Below are 17,242 nucleotides of genomic sequence, written 5' to 3' on the forward strand. Positions count from 1 at the left end.
GATGACATGTTACTGGTTTCATGAATAAATGAAGGTTAGCCGTCCTCCAGATTGCAGAATAAAATGTGTCTGAATTGTTTGGCAGGCTGAAACCTTTCCTTTAACCTTGTGTTCCTGGTTTTTTTTTTAGTACAAAGGGAGCTACTGAGCAGACCTTGGAGTCTCAGTCATGTCCAGCTGATGTGTGAGACATGTTTCACTGTCAGACTCCACATGTCTGCATCGTGGATATTTGGTGTTGATGGTTGGTAGAGACCAGTTCCTATCAGGTACCCTGTCATTCTGAGAGCATGTCAAACAGGGGAGTCAATTTGGTTTCATCTGCTTGCGTCTCCTCCCCTCTGCTTCTACACCTGTCTTTCACCTCCTCCTCCCTCCCGGCAGCAGGAGGGACTGTGAAACTAGAATATAAGGAGTCATTGTTTTTAAAAACAAGTGACAGTGATAGCACCTTGCCACCACCCCCTCCCCGCTCACTTCTTTTTCTCTTGTTTATATATATATATATATATATATATATATATATATATATACACACACACACACACACATATATCTATTACCTGATCTCCCTTTGTCTCCCTCTCTTTGCACCTCACCTTCCACTCTTCCTCTGCTCCCCTCCACCTCCCTCCCTCTCTCCTTTGCCAGTGCCGGAAGGTAAAGAGAAAGAGGCGAGCCAAAGTCACCAGTGTGATCTGATTTAGGCCTCTCTCTTCTCTTGGCGAGCCATCTGACAGCACGGGGCCTGCATGTTGCTCTTTTCTACCAGCTTCAATCTGCCACAGCCTGGCCCTCTGCCACAGCTGTAACGGGACCCAGCGTTGTATATAAATAGGCTGGGCCAGCACCGTTTGCCATGCTCCTCAATGGGAAGCTGAGGCAATGGAGGAACAGGTGTTCCAACCCACACACTCCTTTTCTCTCGATTCGCTCACCTTTATCTGATGTCCTCAAATGTGGAAGTACAGGACAGTCACGATGCACGTGTTAGCTACGCTTGCTTGCTCTGTCACTTGGTCTGTCAACAGATTTTTTTTTTTTTTTTTAAATACATTTCCCTGTGTGTTTTAACTGGATGGCACCGAGCCTACAGAGCCCCCCTCTGTGTCTTTCCCTGGCTCAGGCACTGTTATCCTGGTCGTCAGCTCTCTTTGTTTTGGAGGTACATGTTGGTACATGTTAATCAAAATGCCTCACATGCAGTTTCTCAGCCTCATTTTTCTCTGTAGAAGCCACAGCTTGGCAGTGGGCGCACGGGGAGCTGGCTTTACTTCTCAGGACTTTCCACAGTTATATTAACAAACAAATGCATTTTTCCGCTGGCAGTCCACTTGGCACCGCAGACGCATATTCTCTCTCGCAGGGGTTTGTTCAGCAACTGAGCTGTTGACAAATCTATAATTGGCAGATCACCTCATCAGGGGGAACATGTGCCTAAGCTGACAGCGAGAGGAAACTTCTCACAGTCCAGAGTTAGCTGCCACCTGGTTTCATGCTAGACAGGTCTGGTTTCACGCTAAGCTAATGTGCGGCTGCCCTCTGCTTCAGTGAAAGGCAGAGGCAGGCCTATCCGCGGGCCACAGAGGGCTCCGCTCTCGCCTTCTAAGACCTGCCACCATGATACGCTCTCTCAGTGCCAGCCAGCTTCGGTTAGTCGATGCATATTAAATTCTCTGCAGGGAGCACAACTCTAAAAATAAGAGAAGAATCTGTCTGAAATTGTAGCTACGCTATAATGGAGGTTGCAGCTGTGGGTGCTCACCAACAGTGGAGATGGCAGTTTCTGTCACAGATAGCCGATACATTGGTCTGACCTCAGTTGCACCAGTCAAGTCATTTTTGAGCTGTAATAATGATGAGCTAATTCTGCTTCATATTTGACGAGGAGAGAAAGACCTGACACATGATGGCAGGGAGTAAAGTGACATTTAATACTGTGATTAGATATAGTATATAGTAATATAGTAACATAGTAATAGTGCAAATTAAATTTTTTTGATGACACTCATAACTACACAGCCAGCACTAATGATTTAAAGCCATTGTGACAGATATTTCTATGATCTAAGGAAAATGTGCAAGAGGAGCAGTAAAGGAGAGGAGGTGCGGAGTTGCTTTCATTTTCCTCTGAACGCGCTGCTATAAATTTCTGATCGAACCTAAATCGGAATATATTTTTCTCAGTTAGCACCATATAGCCTCTTCACACTGTGGCTGGATTGCCCACAGCGTAAAGATGGTCTGCGTGCCCGTGAACCAGCACATATCGCAACCGGATACCAGTGTTCATCTCCTTTTTTTTAAATCTTATAATCAAAATCTGATCAGTTGCCAAGTCGAGGAAAAGTGCTGGAATTTTTTGAGAAGTTGTCAGTGCAGAGTAATTTTGACAGATTAGTTTCATATTACACACTCGCACATTATGGAAAGCAGAAGTGGATTATACACATGCTGGATCACTACACGGTGCTCACTGGCTGCACAGATGCAGCATTTACTCTGACTTTTTGACTCCATTTTTCTGTTAAAGGGTTGTTTGATCAATAAGATGATGCCATAATATCCTGGTTATTGTCTGTAAAAGCAACTGGACCACACAAGTTTTATTTTGGGGCCGAAAAATATATTGTTTCAGCATTCAAATCCACGCGATGGTCAAATTGCAAGCCATGCAAATTAATAAGCCAAATTAAAGCCTGACTTCTACTGGATTTTGGGGGCTAATGCTGATATTCGTAAGTAAAGAGGAAAAATAATGTATTCAGATATCTATATATCAACCGAAATGGGGTTACCAAACACTTGGGACAGAGATATGGTATATTTTAGAGTGTAGCTCCAGTGCACAAATAGAACAATATCTTTCTTACCCCCCAAGCATCTTTTTCTGCATTCTGCACATTAAAGAGAAGTTTTATATCAGACAACATACACGCAATATCATATCTGTGATAGGCCAATATCTGCTAATGAAATCCGCCAACCAATAAATCGGTCGGGCTCCAAGAAACCATTTTACAACCTGATAGAAAGAGAAAACTATAACGATTCTCTTTTTCATGACTAGTAGTAGAGACAAACAGCCAGTCCCTAATCTTATAATTAAGCCCCATTTAATTACATTTTGGTCACTGGCTTCACATGCATCCTCTAATAGTTGTCCCCAGAGCAGTGTGAGGGTCCTATCCAGAGTTTCTAACATTTAAATGTTTGAATAAATAAATAGATTTGGTGGTGGGAAAATCCTTGACATATAGAAACGATAATCTGGATCAAAACATATGGCACTCTTTGTTTTCTCTTTGATTTACAGATCTTAAAAACTGCATCTTTTTAGTTTTTAAATACCTTGGTCTCTAAATTTAGAAAAATACAAATCACAGTTTGTCCAGCCCTATCCCACACGGCATATTGTACTATTCTGTCATCTGTGTATGGACCCTCTGCAGTCCTGGTGATCTTTGAATGGTCCCATCAGCATCCATCAAATTAACATTAAAGGGTGTGTAAACAACAGAAGCTGTTGTCTTCACTGCAACCATTCGCATAATTTATTCAGTTCATGTCGCAGCATGAACGTGTAAAAACGACCTCGCAGCTCTTCAAGCAACAGGCAGTGACAAATGTCTAGACTATCTTAATAATTGGTCAGGAAAAAAAAAAATCTAACTTCTCTGACAAATTTGTTCATCTCCTCTTGAAGACCTCGCTCCAAATCCAAATTTTTTTCTCTGCTGTTTCTGTTTGTCTGACACCCCCCGCCCCCAGATACACCTCCCTCCCCATTCCTCCTCCTCTCATTCCTGCTGCCAAATTAAGTGTCAAACAGACAGGGAAGGCAGGTGCATGGCCCAAATTTCCCCTATAGAGGTCTACAGGATGACAGTATGGTACAGTAAATTCCAGTCTGGGCTCTATTGCCCCCCCCCCCCTGCCAAAAAAAACCCCAAAACAAAACAAAACAAAAAAACAGGGGCTCATTAGTGGCTGATTGGGTTGTTATTGTAATTAAGGGACCCTGTGCATCCAGTGAGAGCACCAAGCCGTCTGCTTATGGGTGGTCCTCAGTGGCAGGGTGGGCTATAGTGGGATCACTGTCATTGTCCACCAAACCTCCCACCTACACAATGTCCAACAGCTTTTTTTTTTTTAAATGTTATCTGCAGTTGTGTTTGTCAAATTGTAAATTAAAATATAGGTTCAAGTTATAGTTGTTATGCCTTTTGAAGCATTTTTAAATTGAATAATTCCTTACTTTAGATGTAACAAAAATAAAAATTGTGTAGCAGGTGTTTTCCTCTTTCCGTTTCATGTTTCTGTCTTTCATTTAGTCTCTGATTCCTTCTTCTTATAGCCAGTCGTAGGCTTAATTTGAGGGTTTCTATATATTATAGGTGGACATTGCTTGTTGCTGTGTTTGTGGCCAGTAGGTATTGAGCTCTGCCCGCCTCCTCTGTCCTCCTCCCCCTGAGAGGCTGTGTGCGTGTTGCTTGTCATGTAACAGTGGTCCATAGCGGCCCTCCATTCATGCATGTGATCACCAACCGTCCTGTAGGTCCCTTACTTCACCCTGCGTTCCTGCCTGGGCTCAGGTTACACTTTCACCCCCACCCGCTGCCCCTCCCATCATCCCTCTGCCCCCCTTCACCCCGGGCTTCTTTCCGCTTCTTTTTTGCCCGCAGACCCCTTCTTCCCTCCGAACCCCCACCCCCCTTCGCTCACATTGCTTCTCCTGTGTGTGTGTGTGTGTGTGTGTGTGTGTGTGTGTGTGTGTCCTCCCCTCCTACCAAACCTGGGAGGATAGAGGGAGGAGATGGCTCATTATTTTAAAGACACAGTGGCTCTCACAACCAAAGACCCTGAGTGCTCTCCCTCCCTCTCGTCATCTCTTCCCCATCTACCCCCTGATTAACCCCCCACCACACCCTCAACACACACACACACACACACACACACACACACACACACACACACACACACACACACACACACACACACACACACACACACACACACACACACACACACACACACACACACACACCCTCCTTTCGTTCCTGTCAGTCGAAAACAAACCTCCATTTTGCAGCGGGAGCTCCCGGCAGCACTGTCTCCTGCTTCCACCTCATGGCCCACCAACATCTCTTTGTGTCAATAAAGCTTCTCTAACAGGAGAAATGAGGTCTTTCTCCTCGCCAATACATGTTGGCGAGGAGAAAGACCTCATTTCCACCAAATGTATTTCTTACCTGCAGCGTAAAAGAAAAAAATACATGCATGTGAAAAGGTCATGTTTGTGTCCCGTTGGTGTGCCTTAAAGATCATTGAGGGCAGAGGTGAGCTGCACCCTGGCCCTGCTGGTGTTGCGTAACCCAGTTTGTTATGTTGTCGTGTTTCACAATAGGTATCCGGTTGGTGCTGCAGGCTGACAGCAAGTGGGTGGCCTGTTTGATGTGTCCAGGAGATAAGGCAGGAGGGGCAGAGAGAGGTGTAAGGTTGCAGTTATCACTGGGAATAACACCAACTGCCAGCAGCAGAGGAACCAATGTGTTTTTGGTTTCTGATACAGTTTGTGTCTAATAAAGAGGGTGTGGCCAAAGCTCAGGCTTGCTGTTGTTGCTTCAAACTGTTATCTGATGAGATGCTTAACAGCTGAAATGGATTTATTGACTTATTTCACAAGTTGTTTTTGGCTGCCGGTGAAACTGGCCACTGGCGGAAGTGTGCAGAGTTGAGCGGTATCACGCTGTGTCCACACAAACATGGATACTTTTGATTAGGTACACAGCTTGTTCTTAACCTGCTGTATAACTTCTCACTTTGTCAACCTGACAGAGGCTGGAAGTCCACAGTGAATGATCAACACTAGATGTCTGAACTTTTAGACAATCAATGGTAGAGATGTTATGTTTTCTTAAAGTTTGTCAAAAATGGCCACCAAAGCATCAAGACGTGTGAATTTTTTTTTATTTTATTTTACGTATTCTATTTAAATCTTTTCCCTGTTAAAGGTTTTATGGGGAGGTTTTTATTATCTGGATCAAGTAAAGATAGTGGGTGTTGAATGCTGACTGAAGTAACAAAAACAAAATGTAGTGCCACTGTCGACATTAAAATGCTTAAGGTAGTGTGAAACACTGCTGCTTTAAATTTAAAATTTGTTTAGGATGCAATGTAGACAGTACTTTCTAAGGTAGGTTGTTCTGACTATTTCATATACATTTAACTTTTTACCTCTTGATAAAATCATATCTGAATAACTGACCATCCTTGTAAACACATAGTTGTAGTAAACAACGTGATTTAATTTGGCACAGATGCAATTATACTCCACTAAAAGTTACATAACCAATTTGTGGACTTGGGTAGAGTTTCTACCTGGATTGTTGACATGTTTGTCTTGCTAACCATTAACGGAGCGGGATGTTAATAGGTAGCTTACACCTGGGAAATGGCGACAAAAAACGAAGCAACCTGCTGCAGTAAATCTGGACCTTTTTCTGTTTTGGGTTGCACGATTTAGGGTGTAGTTTAGTTTACTTTTCAAATGTGTGCACCACCACGGCAGATGATAGAGGGTAAAGGCATGAAAGACATACAGACACGGTAGCGTTTGTGTGTCAGAAGCGTCGACTGAATGCAGCAGGGGACATGGAGACCAGGAGATCCCCCCTGTGTTTACTGGGGGTCATTTTTTCCCTGCGAGCTCAAGACTCTTTTCAGTACGTCTTTGGCTCTAAGATGGTTACATTTACACACAACACACACTGACCAAAGTGCTGCAGAACATCAGACAGAATTTAAACAAACAAAATCAAAAGCAGTTCAAACTATATTAAACACCTAAAATATACATGAGCAAACATTAATATTGTAAAGACAAAATCAAAACTTGGAAAATGGCAGGAAGAATAAATGTTTTCAATCGAAATTTGATCAATTGTAGTGAAGGTGACGAGCTGTTCTGGAGGGAGAGGCTCTTCAACGCTTTCAGCTGCCACTGACGATGTCCAGTCGGCCTCAAGAGCCAGTCTGGATGTAGAAGAGCTGCTGGTGCAGTGACCTCGTCGTTGAAAGCAGTTTGTGACGTCCCATTAAGACGCTGCATTAAATCCATCTTCACTCCCACGCCGAGTTATTGTCCATAACCACCTGTTTCAGGCCATAATGGCTGCTGTTACAGTATGCATAGTTACATCATGTGAACAAATGAGTGTTTTATGTCTCTCCATTTTCAGTGTGTTTAATGGTTATGCTCATGGATTGCAAACGGGTGTGGCAGCTCTGCAGAATTTGTGCTCGCATTTATGCAAATACATTTAACGCCGTGTGAGGCAGTAAATCATATCTCTTCCACTTGAAACAGCCAGTCGCTTTGTTTTTGTTACGGTGGGGGGTAATATGGTAGAGAAAGGTCCCACCTCTGTGATCATTCCTGACATTTTTGCTGAAGACAGTTCAAAGAAGGAGAAAGTTGGAAGGAAAATAATAGTGTTGAAGAATCTGGGATGCGTTTCAGAGGTGTTTTTTTACTTGTTGATTTATTGATCGCAGACCATTTTACTTTTACAAACCGTTTCAGTAAGTGTGCTCGGTGGTTACCTGTCAGAGACTTTCTGTTGCCTGACAGCTGTTGTTTTGATGCAGTGCTTTGCCATCGCACCGTGTCTGAACCATATTGTTGCTCCGTGTCCTCTATTCTCAACTAGAGGTTTAGCTATCTCAACTCATGGCAATACTACAAATCATCCTATAAATTTCCTCTAACTGCTATAAAACATGTTTGAAATGTGTCTTTCTATTTGGTGCAAATAACAGTATAGCATCCATTTCCTCTCTGCATATCCTTAAGTAACTGTCAGCTGATGAATTCTCCACTCCCCTCTCTCTCTCTGTGTGTGTGTGTGTGCGTGTGCGCATGCATTTGCCGGTCCAAATGTGGGCTCGTGTGCGTGTGCCAGTGAGCAGCAGCTAAAGAGTATGAATGAGCGTGGATAAGCATTTTGCTTCCAGGCTTCATTTCTGTTAACCCCTTCACGTCTGCTTCATTCAGATCAGACAGTGCCATACAATAATTTCCTCTCTGGAGCAATAGTGCTGCAGCCAATGAGAGGAGAGAGACTTTGTGTGTGTGTGTGTGTGTGTGTGTGTGTGTGTGTGTGTGTGTGTGTGTGTGTGTGTGTGTGTGTGTGTGAGAGATAAAGAGTGTGAGAGGGAGAGAGGGAGAGAGAGAGAGAGGGGGCTTGCGGCCAGTCAGATTGTAGAGGGGACTTGAGTGAGGCTGCTTCATGAATGGCTCTGCTCTACTTAATGCGAGTCACTGGTGGTTTCATGGCTTAACTGGGAAAAAGCAGGATGAGTTGATGTTCATATCCGCTTGTTTTAATACTGTTGAAAATTGAGGACGAACCTTGTGGCTGTTTAGCCTGTTCCTGGACGCAACAGTCAAGTTAATTGTACAGAGAGATGTGCATCTTCATTAACAGTGATGTACTTTTTGCATTTTTGTCTGTACAAGTAATTAAAAGCTAGATTTTGTCCATCCAGTGAGGGTATAACCGAATATGTTAATGTACGGTCAATTGAGGAACATAATCGGCCATTTCAAAAACACAGATCACTCTTTCATTTCATTTTTCAATGAAAAAATACAAAATACACCTTGTTTTTCTACATTTTGTTTGTTTTACATGAAATCAAACTGAATATATTTGATTTTTGAGTGATTTGTTGCACAAAAGTAATGTGATGTCATCCCATTGAGCTTTAGGAAACTGTATTGGACTTCTTTTTTTTTGGCATTTTCTGTAATTAAAGACCAAAGGATGCATTGATTAATGGGAATAGATAGTGAAAATATTCACTTGTTGCATTCGGGATTCTTCTAAATTTACCAAGAGTTTATGTTCAACAGCTTCACACACAAAAACCTGTTGAAATTGTCTACGCTGTAAAGATGAATTAACACCTTTCTCAAGGACTTTTAACAAATCTGAACATTTTAACTATGAAGATGGAATTAATTGCTATTTTTAAGAGTGTGTTGTTAAAGCAAGGTCACTAGTAATCTGACAGATAAATGTATATTTGAAATGAACATTTGCTGAAGTCTCAGAGCAATGCTCAGAAGTTGTCTAAAATCATAGTAAACATAGATGAATGATTCCTGCATGAATAAATCATGTCATGATTTCATGTCAAATCATTCTTACATGTTTGTTTCTCTTTCTGTACTTCCAGTCTGCCAGAGCAAGGACATCCGCAACAATGTGACCAACCTCCAGTCGCTGGAGAACTGCACCATCATCGAGGGCCACCTAAAGATTCTGCTCATGTTCAAGACCAAGACCGACGACTTCAGGGGCCTCACCTACCCGAAGCTGCGAGTGGTGACCGACTACGTGCTGCTCTTCCGGGTCTACGGCCTCGAGAGCCTCAGCGATCTCTTCCCCAACCTGACGGTGGTCCGCGGCAACAACCTCTTCTTCAACTACGCCCTGGTGATCTACGAGATGCTGCAGCTGAAGGAGGTGGGCTTCCACAGCCTCATGAACATCACCCGGGGCGCCGTGAGGATAGAGAAGAATCCGGACCTGTGTTACCTGGCCACCCTGGACTGGTCCAAGATCCTGGACTCGGTGGAGGACAACTTCATCGTGGCCAACAAGAACGATAGGGAGTGTGGCGACGTGTGTCCCGGCACAGCCCAAGGTCAGACCATCTGCTCCCAGAGCACCATCAACGGACACTTCAGGGGACGATGCTGGTCGCAGAACCACTGCCAGAGAAGTAAGTGTCTTAAACAGTGGAGAGTGTATTCTGTCTTTTTCCCTTAAACACTCCCTCTATACCAATCAAAAAAAAATTCATTATCAGGTGTTTAAACCAGCCGGGTATTAAAAAAAAAAGTCAATACATTAAACACTGGGGAAACAAACTCCATATTAACTGGATGTCATGTGCAGACATGATGGTACGGCACTTTCTCAGAATCCATCACGCTGCTCGTTGTAAAGCGGTCCGTAATGAGACACACAACGAGAAGATGCACTTGAGATTATTTTTCCTCCCAGAAATCAATCGAGGCGACTGATGTTTTCATCCCAAACGCTTTTTGTAATGATTTCTGTGACGCGGAGGGGCTGCTCCTCATGTAAGCAGCCAGGGGTCGAGCTCACGCCACACCCTCCGATTAGCATTCATTGACTGGAGCATTGTGGGCAAGAGATCTGTAATTACATGCTCGCGATCTGCTTGATGTGTGAAATGACTCGGCTGCATTGTTGAGTCAGGGAACTGCTCTCTCAAAGGTAGGCATTATGGGAATAAAAAATTGCATCGAAACACAAAGAGGGTTAGAAGGAGACGGGGGTAAATGTCACAGTAGACACGTTTGTTCGAAGTTTGACAGATCTCGTCTCTCTTTAGTGGGTTTGCTCGGTGCTGCAGCTCGTCTGCCAGAGTGTCGGCCGGTCAGTCAGTCTTTCCTCTCCTACCATAAACACAGAGAATGTCGTCTATTGTAAGACACGCAGAGAGAATGCTTATTATTTTTTGAAGGCGATTATAGCTTGTGTTGTTTTTTTCCTCTTCTGTCTCTGCGTCCGACAGAAAGGCTGCCGTTCAAAGCATAACAACCTTGGCCGTGTTTATACTTGAACATCGACTGTTGCAGCCCGCATATAATGCTGGCTCCTCGATTTTCTGCCAGGTCTCACTGTCGGGAAAGTAATACAGGAAATGGCTCTCCTTCATGTCTCCCGCTTTCTCACACACACACACACACACACACACACACACACACACACACACACACACACACACACACACACACACACACACACACACAAATGCACGCTGCCACAGTATTTTGACTTCAGTGAGCATTCAGAGATTCACAGTATTACAGAGGAGGAACACTGACAGTTGTGGATCCTAAAAAGGTTTTTTTTATGACATAAATAAGAGCTCAAAATTCAGATTTAACGAAAAGCTTTTGTTATTCAACCTTAGGTCCAAAGAAATTTATGAAGAAAAAGTTTAAATCCTTTGCTTTTACTTCTGACTAGTGGCAAACTTAAGAATAAAAGCCATTCATTGAAATTATTGCGATTGTAAAATATTCTTAAATTTAAGAGCACAATTTTTTTAAATAGATGAGTGCAGCACCTCCTTTGAGCAGTATTGTAGAGTGTGACTATTGGTACTATCACAAGATATTTACACAATGAAATCTTTAAGAAATTAATACTCATTAATGTGGATATAATGATTAAACGGGTAAACGCAAATAATAGAACAACTCGAATAGTTGAGTAAGTTCATAAAAATGTCATCCCTTTACTGTACTGCAGACTTAAAACCATTAAAAGAATATACACGATAATGTTACAATATTATGACATCTAAATTGTAGGACAATATCTCGTTATCGATATGATCATCATATAACAAATCATATATTAGCTGAAACAAACGTATGAAACACACTGAAACTGTAATTTTGTCCTCTTAATTGAATTTGCGTTTGAACACATGCCAGGATGCTACACCCCTTTCTCTTGTCTCACTTCTTCTTCTTTTTTTTTTTTTTGGCCTATTCACTGTCTGCATTTGTCATTGTGGTGCCAACTTTCTTTAAAAAAACGTTTTTTTCTCCCGGACTCGGAAAACTGATAAACTGAATCGACCATGTGTACTTGTGCCGTCACGTCTCCAGGTATGACGATGTGCTCTGCGTAACGTGACTGGCACCAGTTTAGTCAAGAACCAAGTGTCAATGTTTGCTTGTGTTTGATGTATGTGTTTGACTGTAACTGTGTCTCTTTGGAAGTGACATCACGTTGCCACAGATATGTTTTTATAGTCAACGCTGCCTGACCTACAACTGTTACAACTACTTTTCTCAAATAATATATATAATAAGATAGAGCTTACTTCAGCACAATGATAACGATAACACCATCAGCAGTAGAAGTAAAGAGTTTTGTATCCGTTTGACGCTGCTTTATTACGCAACTTTAGCTGTGTATCCATGGTAGCCACAGGACAACCTGGATGAGATTGTTCAGTGCTACACAATGAAACACATGCTGCATGGTGACATGGGGAAGCTATATGATCTTTAATTCGAGATCCTGCGAATGAAAACTCAACCTGGATGCACACACTTATGTGTGTGCACAGATGCGGATGCAGGGCGGAGGAACATTAGACGGGGCATTAAAGTTTATGTGTGAGTGGAAACTGGGGTTGTTTTTGTTGTGTTTTTATAGGGTTCCAGTTGCCTTAGGTAAGAGCCAGGGGAGAGCCTGCATTCCTCTGATCTTACACTCCTCCTTACAAGCAGGAAAACCACTGTGTGTGTGTGTGTGTGTGTGTGTGTGTGTGTGTGTGTGTGTGTGTGTGTGTGTGTGTGTGTGTGTGTGTGTGTGTGTGTGTGTGTGTGTGTGTGTGTGTGTGTGTGTGCGCGCGCGCGCACATGCATGAAGACATGCCACTTTTAACTGTGCATAGCCCTTAAGTAACTTGTTGGCTATCCAAACAGTGTGTATGAGAACTGACATTCATTGCCCAGCGCTGTTTTCTTGGGTTGTATGTGTGTGTGTGTGTGTGTGTGTGTGTGTGTGTGTGTGTGTGTGTGTGTGTGTGTGTGTGTGTGTACACTGTATATTTACAGCTTTGTGCAGGTTGCTGTTCAGATGTGGAGATCCTGTACAGTAGTTGTTTTTTGTCAAGGGCAGGCTGCAATTTTCCTAGCTTTTACAAGCTGTCACCAGAGTCACTGTGGCTTTGTTTCCTGATTGACTGTTGCTGGTTGTTTGCTTTCCTTCTTTCGAGTGCAATAGTTCTGATCAACGGTAGAAGTCTGCTTTATCAACAGTCTGTGTTGTGAGTCCTGTAGGTCAGGGTGGCAGAAAGTCCTAGTTTCTCAAAGCATCAAATCTTTTTAGATCCAAACACACTTTGATCATTAGCTGTTAGCGATATTTCGGCCAGACGATATTGGTGTAGCACAGATATATTGGTATCAGTGTATGCTGACTGGCAGGCGCCAAAATGAAAACTTCTTCTGTACAGAGCATAATGCTTGGGGTAAATTAAAAATTGTTCTGTTTGTGTTTTTTTTTTTTATTTATTTTTTTTTATAGGAATTTCCCTTGATTAAATTTCCAGTAAAGTTAAGTGTTTCAGGGCACTGAAATAATGAACTGGAAAATCTCCTGCCTCCATTACACGTCTTTGTCACACGTGTCAAAAGAGTTGAACAACCACAATTGATTTGATGTTTATATTTACTGTATATATAGATAAACACTATTATAATAAAGAATATTGGCCAATTTATCAATATCTCCATACTCTCCACTGTCGGTATCAGCAATTGCTCTAAAAAACAGTATCAGTCGGGCTCTAAACATTCAAATTATTTCTTAGTCAAGGATTTTAACTATAAAAGATGTTTGGCTTCTGTTGTTTAAATATCAGATTAGCAAGAAGACTGGAGCTGAAAACACACTCTGATAAGATAAATCTTGTAGTTGACCTCCACATCTGTGCCGAACGAATGGCCTTTCAACTTAAATGCCGAGTTATGTCTGGTCAGTGGGACATGAGGTAGATGCTCAGTTTACATATTTCTATTGGAGGAAAAATGAAGAAAGCGAGACTGAATTTAAAGATATAATTCAAATACTTACAGATGAGACGGATGGATCGAAACAGACACACGTGGCTTGCTTGATAGGAAAAAAGCAGAAGAAGCTGATCTACAAATTCGAGGTGAAGTAAGAGAAAAGTGGAGCTGGAATGAGAGGACAGGTGATATTCACAGATGAGAGAAAAGAGGGAAGAGGAGCAAACAGTCGATCTCCTGTTTAGATAAGGCTCTATCTGCTGCTGAGACCTGGCACACTGTGTTCAACCTCACACACAACAACCAGCACTCTGCATGCACAACTCATGCACACAAAAACATACACACACAACCAGAGAGAGCTTTTCAGGTCAAAGTTCACTTTGCCTCCGGCTACATGCTTTGTTTTTTTGCTGCGATTACTTTCAGGCACAAACAGTCACGGCTTCATATCCTAGTGACAAAAGCCACAGAGGGGAAAAATCCCGTCTCCGCGTTACACGAAGGCCTTTGTGACCGTCACAGGTTAAACGCCTAACGGTGGATGATCTAAATGGCTCCATGCGTCATCCGACATGGCTTTGGGAGCTTCCCGCTGACCAGAGCTCAATTCAAGGCTTCAGGAGCGGGAAGAGATTTTAACCTTGTGTCACTGACTTTTCAAAGATGTTAGCGTAACTTCTAACAGCTTTTTTTTTTACAAACAATAAATAGGGGGAGGGAACAGGAGCAGCTGACAGGGAGCACGAGGACAACTGAAAATTAAACTTTATGGTGTTTAAAAGACATAATGTACGCAGTTCTTTGCTCAATTTCCATGGATGTACAGGGCCTCCACCAGAGACAAACCCGTTAGAGTGGTTTATGAAAGGATGAAGAAGCCGACTGAATGTTTAGAAAGGATGGTCTCTGTGTTGTTGTCCGTTTAAATAAAAAAAAGAAGCTTATACGTCATGTGTACATTGTGTGCTTCCTAAGCAGTCTGATCTAAGTAAGTCACTATCTTCATTCTAGTATTTGTGTTCACGTTTATTAAATCCCGTTTGCAGCACCAGAACATTTCTTTCCGCCACAGCAGAGGAAGGGTAAAACTCTGGAGACAGACATTTTCTACCTAATTTTTTTTAGAAGGTTACTGTGCCAGGTCAAGTAATAGTCCCTCACATAAACCCTTGAAAAACCACAAATTGTAATTGTACAACCTTTTTCTGTATGGATGACAGTAACCAGAAAGAACGTAATGTATCGTGTGTTTGCCTTGGTCTTTATGCTAAGGTTTCCTGGCTCCTGCTTAAAGTACAGATAGAAGTAAGCATTTCCACATTTGTTGAACTATTAAGGCTCACGTTCTCACGTTGGTCCTGTGCTGGTGCTCATGGTCCCTGTCGGTAATGGAAATTTTCATCAGTGTCATTTCCATTAGTGTTAGATTTCTCATGCTATTAAATGAAAGTGGACCGTCGGTGTGGATAAGATGAGGGCCAGATGAGGAGGCCAGGAGGGGAAGAGAGGGGGCCGGGCAAAGCAAAAATAAATAGAGCAAAACAAACATGGCGGGGTATTTCAAGTGTGGCTCCCAGGTACACACACAAACACACACTTACCCACCCCACACACACACACTACACGCACACACACACACACTCACACTCACTCACACTCACACACACACACACACTCACTCACACTCACACACACACTTGCCAGGGTGGCAAATGGCCAAGTTAAAGGAGGCTAAAGAGAGAAAGAAAATGATGGTATTAAGGATGGAGGTGCTCAATGAAGCATGCTGTTGGCCTTTGCCCACAACCAAACAGAAACACTTTGCTGGCCCAGCCTCTTAATTGGGGTGTAAAAGTGTCTCTGCTCAGACTCACTTCTCTCTCCGTCTCTTTCCTCTGTGCTCCTTTGGTTCAGTTTCTGCAGTTGTTTGTAATGAGCAGTAAATGAAAGAGTTATCCCGAAGCTGCTGTTCTTAATAAGCCGTTTAGCTCAGTGACACAGCGAACACAAGAATATAAACACAAAGGGACAGACTGTTTGGTAGTGCAGAAGTCTTTCTCTAAAAGACTTTTTCCACATCCCGAAAGTGAAAAGACTGTCCTTATGTTTGTGCGTGGTCATGCAGACTGTTCAGGACTGCCTGACATAAAAAATTAGAGCTCATTTATAATCAGTATTGACACATATACCAAGATCTTTGTAGGGGTGGACACATTGTGAAGCGAACGTGGAATATCTGCACTGATGCAGTGTTAGAACATCATTGCATAATAATCATAGCCCAAGGTTTCCTATACATAGGCTCTAGTTGTGCGGACCGCCATGGTAAATTAAAACCTGCTCAATTTCAGTTTAGGAAAATCGTGCATTAGAAAACCTCATTTTGCTCTTTTCAAACTCGATCTGACCACACACCTGCATGTGCTGCAGTAACAGAGTCTATGTGTGTAGCTAAGAAGCTAGCATCTAAAAACGGTCTGCATTACAGGCATTTAAAGGACATCTGTACATTGGAGTTTCTGCTGATCGTGTTCAGGTTAGGCATTTAGGGAACATCAGTAAATTCTAACGTATATTGATAGTCTGCCTGTGAGAAGTTTATGGAACATCTTTAAATCGCAGTTACTAAAAAAAAGCTGTGTTAAACTCTCCCTCTCTAAACTGAATCAAGAAGTACTGAACACAAAGGGACAGACAATTATTATCAAAGACTGGTACCTGGGAAAAAAATTATAGCAACCATTTTGCTAAAACACATTTCGATTGGTACAAAATGGTACTGAATGTCCTCACTGTAAAATGGTTCAGTCAGCCACTACTCTCATTGGACACGCAGCAAGTCAGATGAAATACTGCCCTGTGCCCTGTTTAAATGATGTTAAATGTGTTTGTTTATTGTCGTGTATATATTTCAAATTATAGATGTCCACATGTGCATTGAGTGCAAACAGTTACAAGACTCAAAATTGATATTGTGTGCATTCAAATGCTTCATTAAATTTGATGTGTCACTGATCTGTGAAGCAACAACCTTTCCACATATATTGAATCACTGCTGTGAACACATGAGCCTCCATCTGGAGCAGAAGGCGTGTTGTTTGTCTTGTATGCCTACCACATGCCAATCACCTGTCTACATCACACAGGCACAAACTACACTGATACACATTGATTTGCTTTCCCGCTATGATCAGTTGTGAAGAGTAAGACAAGAAGAGAACAGTAACTACCCAAAAGGTCTGTTTGCACGTGTCTCACCATGTTTAATAATGTTTGGAAAATTCAATCAAATAGTCACATTCTTGGCCCGTTGGGCCACATGGACTGTGACCCAGATGCTTTTCTGGTGAGAGGGGACTCGAGCTAAAAACGCTATCTGTTACCGTCTTCTCTCTAGTTGGATTTACTTTGGCTGCCTGGAAATGTGAGCTTGTTTTACAGTAAACTAAATAACTTGTGCACAGTGAGACAAACACATGAAGAAATGGACATGTTTGCATTTACAAGATAATATTGTATGTGCATTAGTGCAATGTGTCACTTTAGGGTCAGTTTGGAGCTTGTCTAGCTTAAGAAAATGAAGCTTACAGGACCTGAGAG

General features: G+C 42.4%; 1 protein-coding gene across 1 annotated transcript in view; it reads left to right on the forward strand.

The window, feature by feature from the left end:
* The window catches only part of insrb (insulin receptor b), a 78,268-nt gene that overhangs the window by 14,254 nt on the left and 46,772 nt on the right, over positions 1 to 17,242 (forward strand). The window contains exon 2 of the mRNA XM_069699104.1: positions 9,244 to 9,792. Coding sequence (XP_069555205.1) covers positions 9,244 to 9,792 — 549 coding nt within the window. The remainder of the gene's footprint in view (positions 1 to 9,243; positions 9,793 to 17,242) is intronic.

This window comes from Brachyistius frenatus, unplaced genomic scaffold (genome assembly GCF_029030835.1).
Source record: "Brachyistius frenatus isolate BFR_SWC_R1_liver_20210118 unplaced genomic scaffold, ASM2903083v1 Contig_29, whole genome shotgun sequence".
In the NCBI taxonomy this organism is placed as follows: domain Eukaryota; kingdom Metazoa; phylum Chordata; class Actinopteri; family Embiotocidae; genus Brachyistius; species Brachyistius frenatus.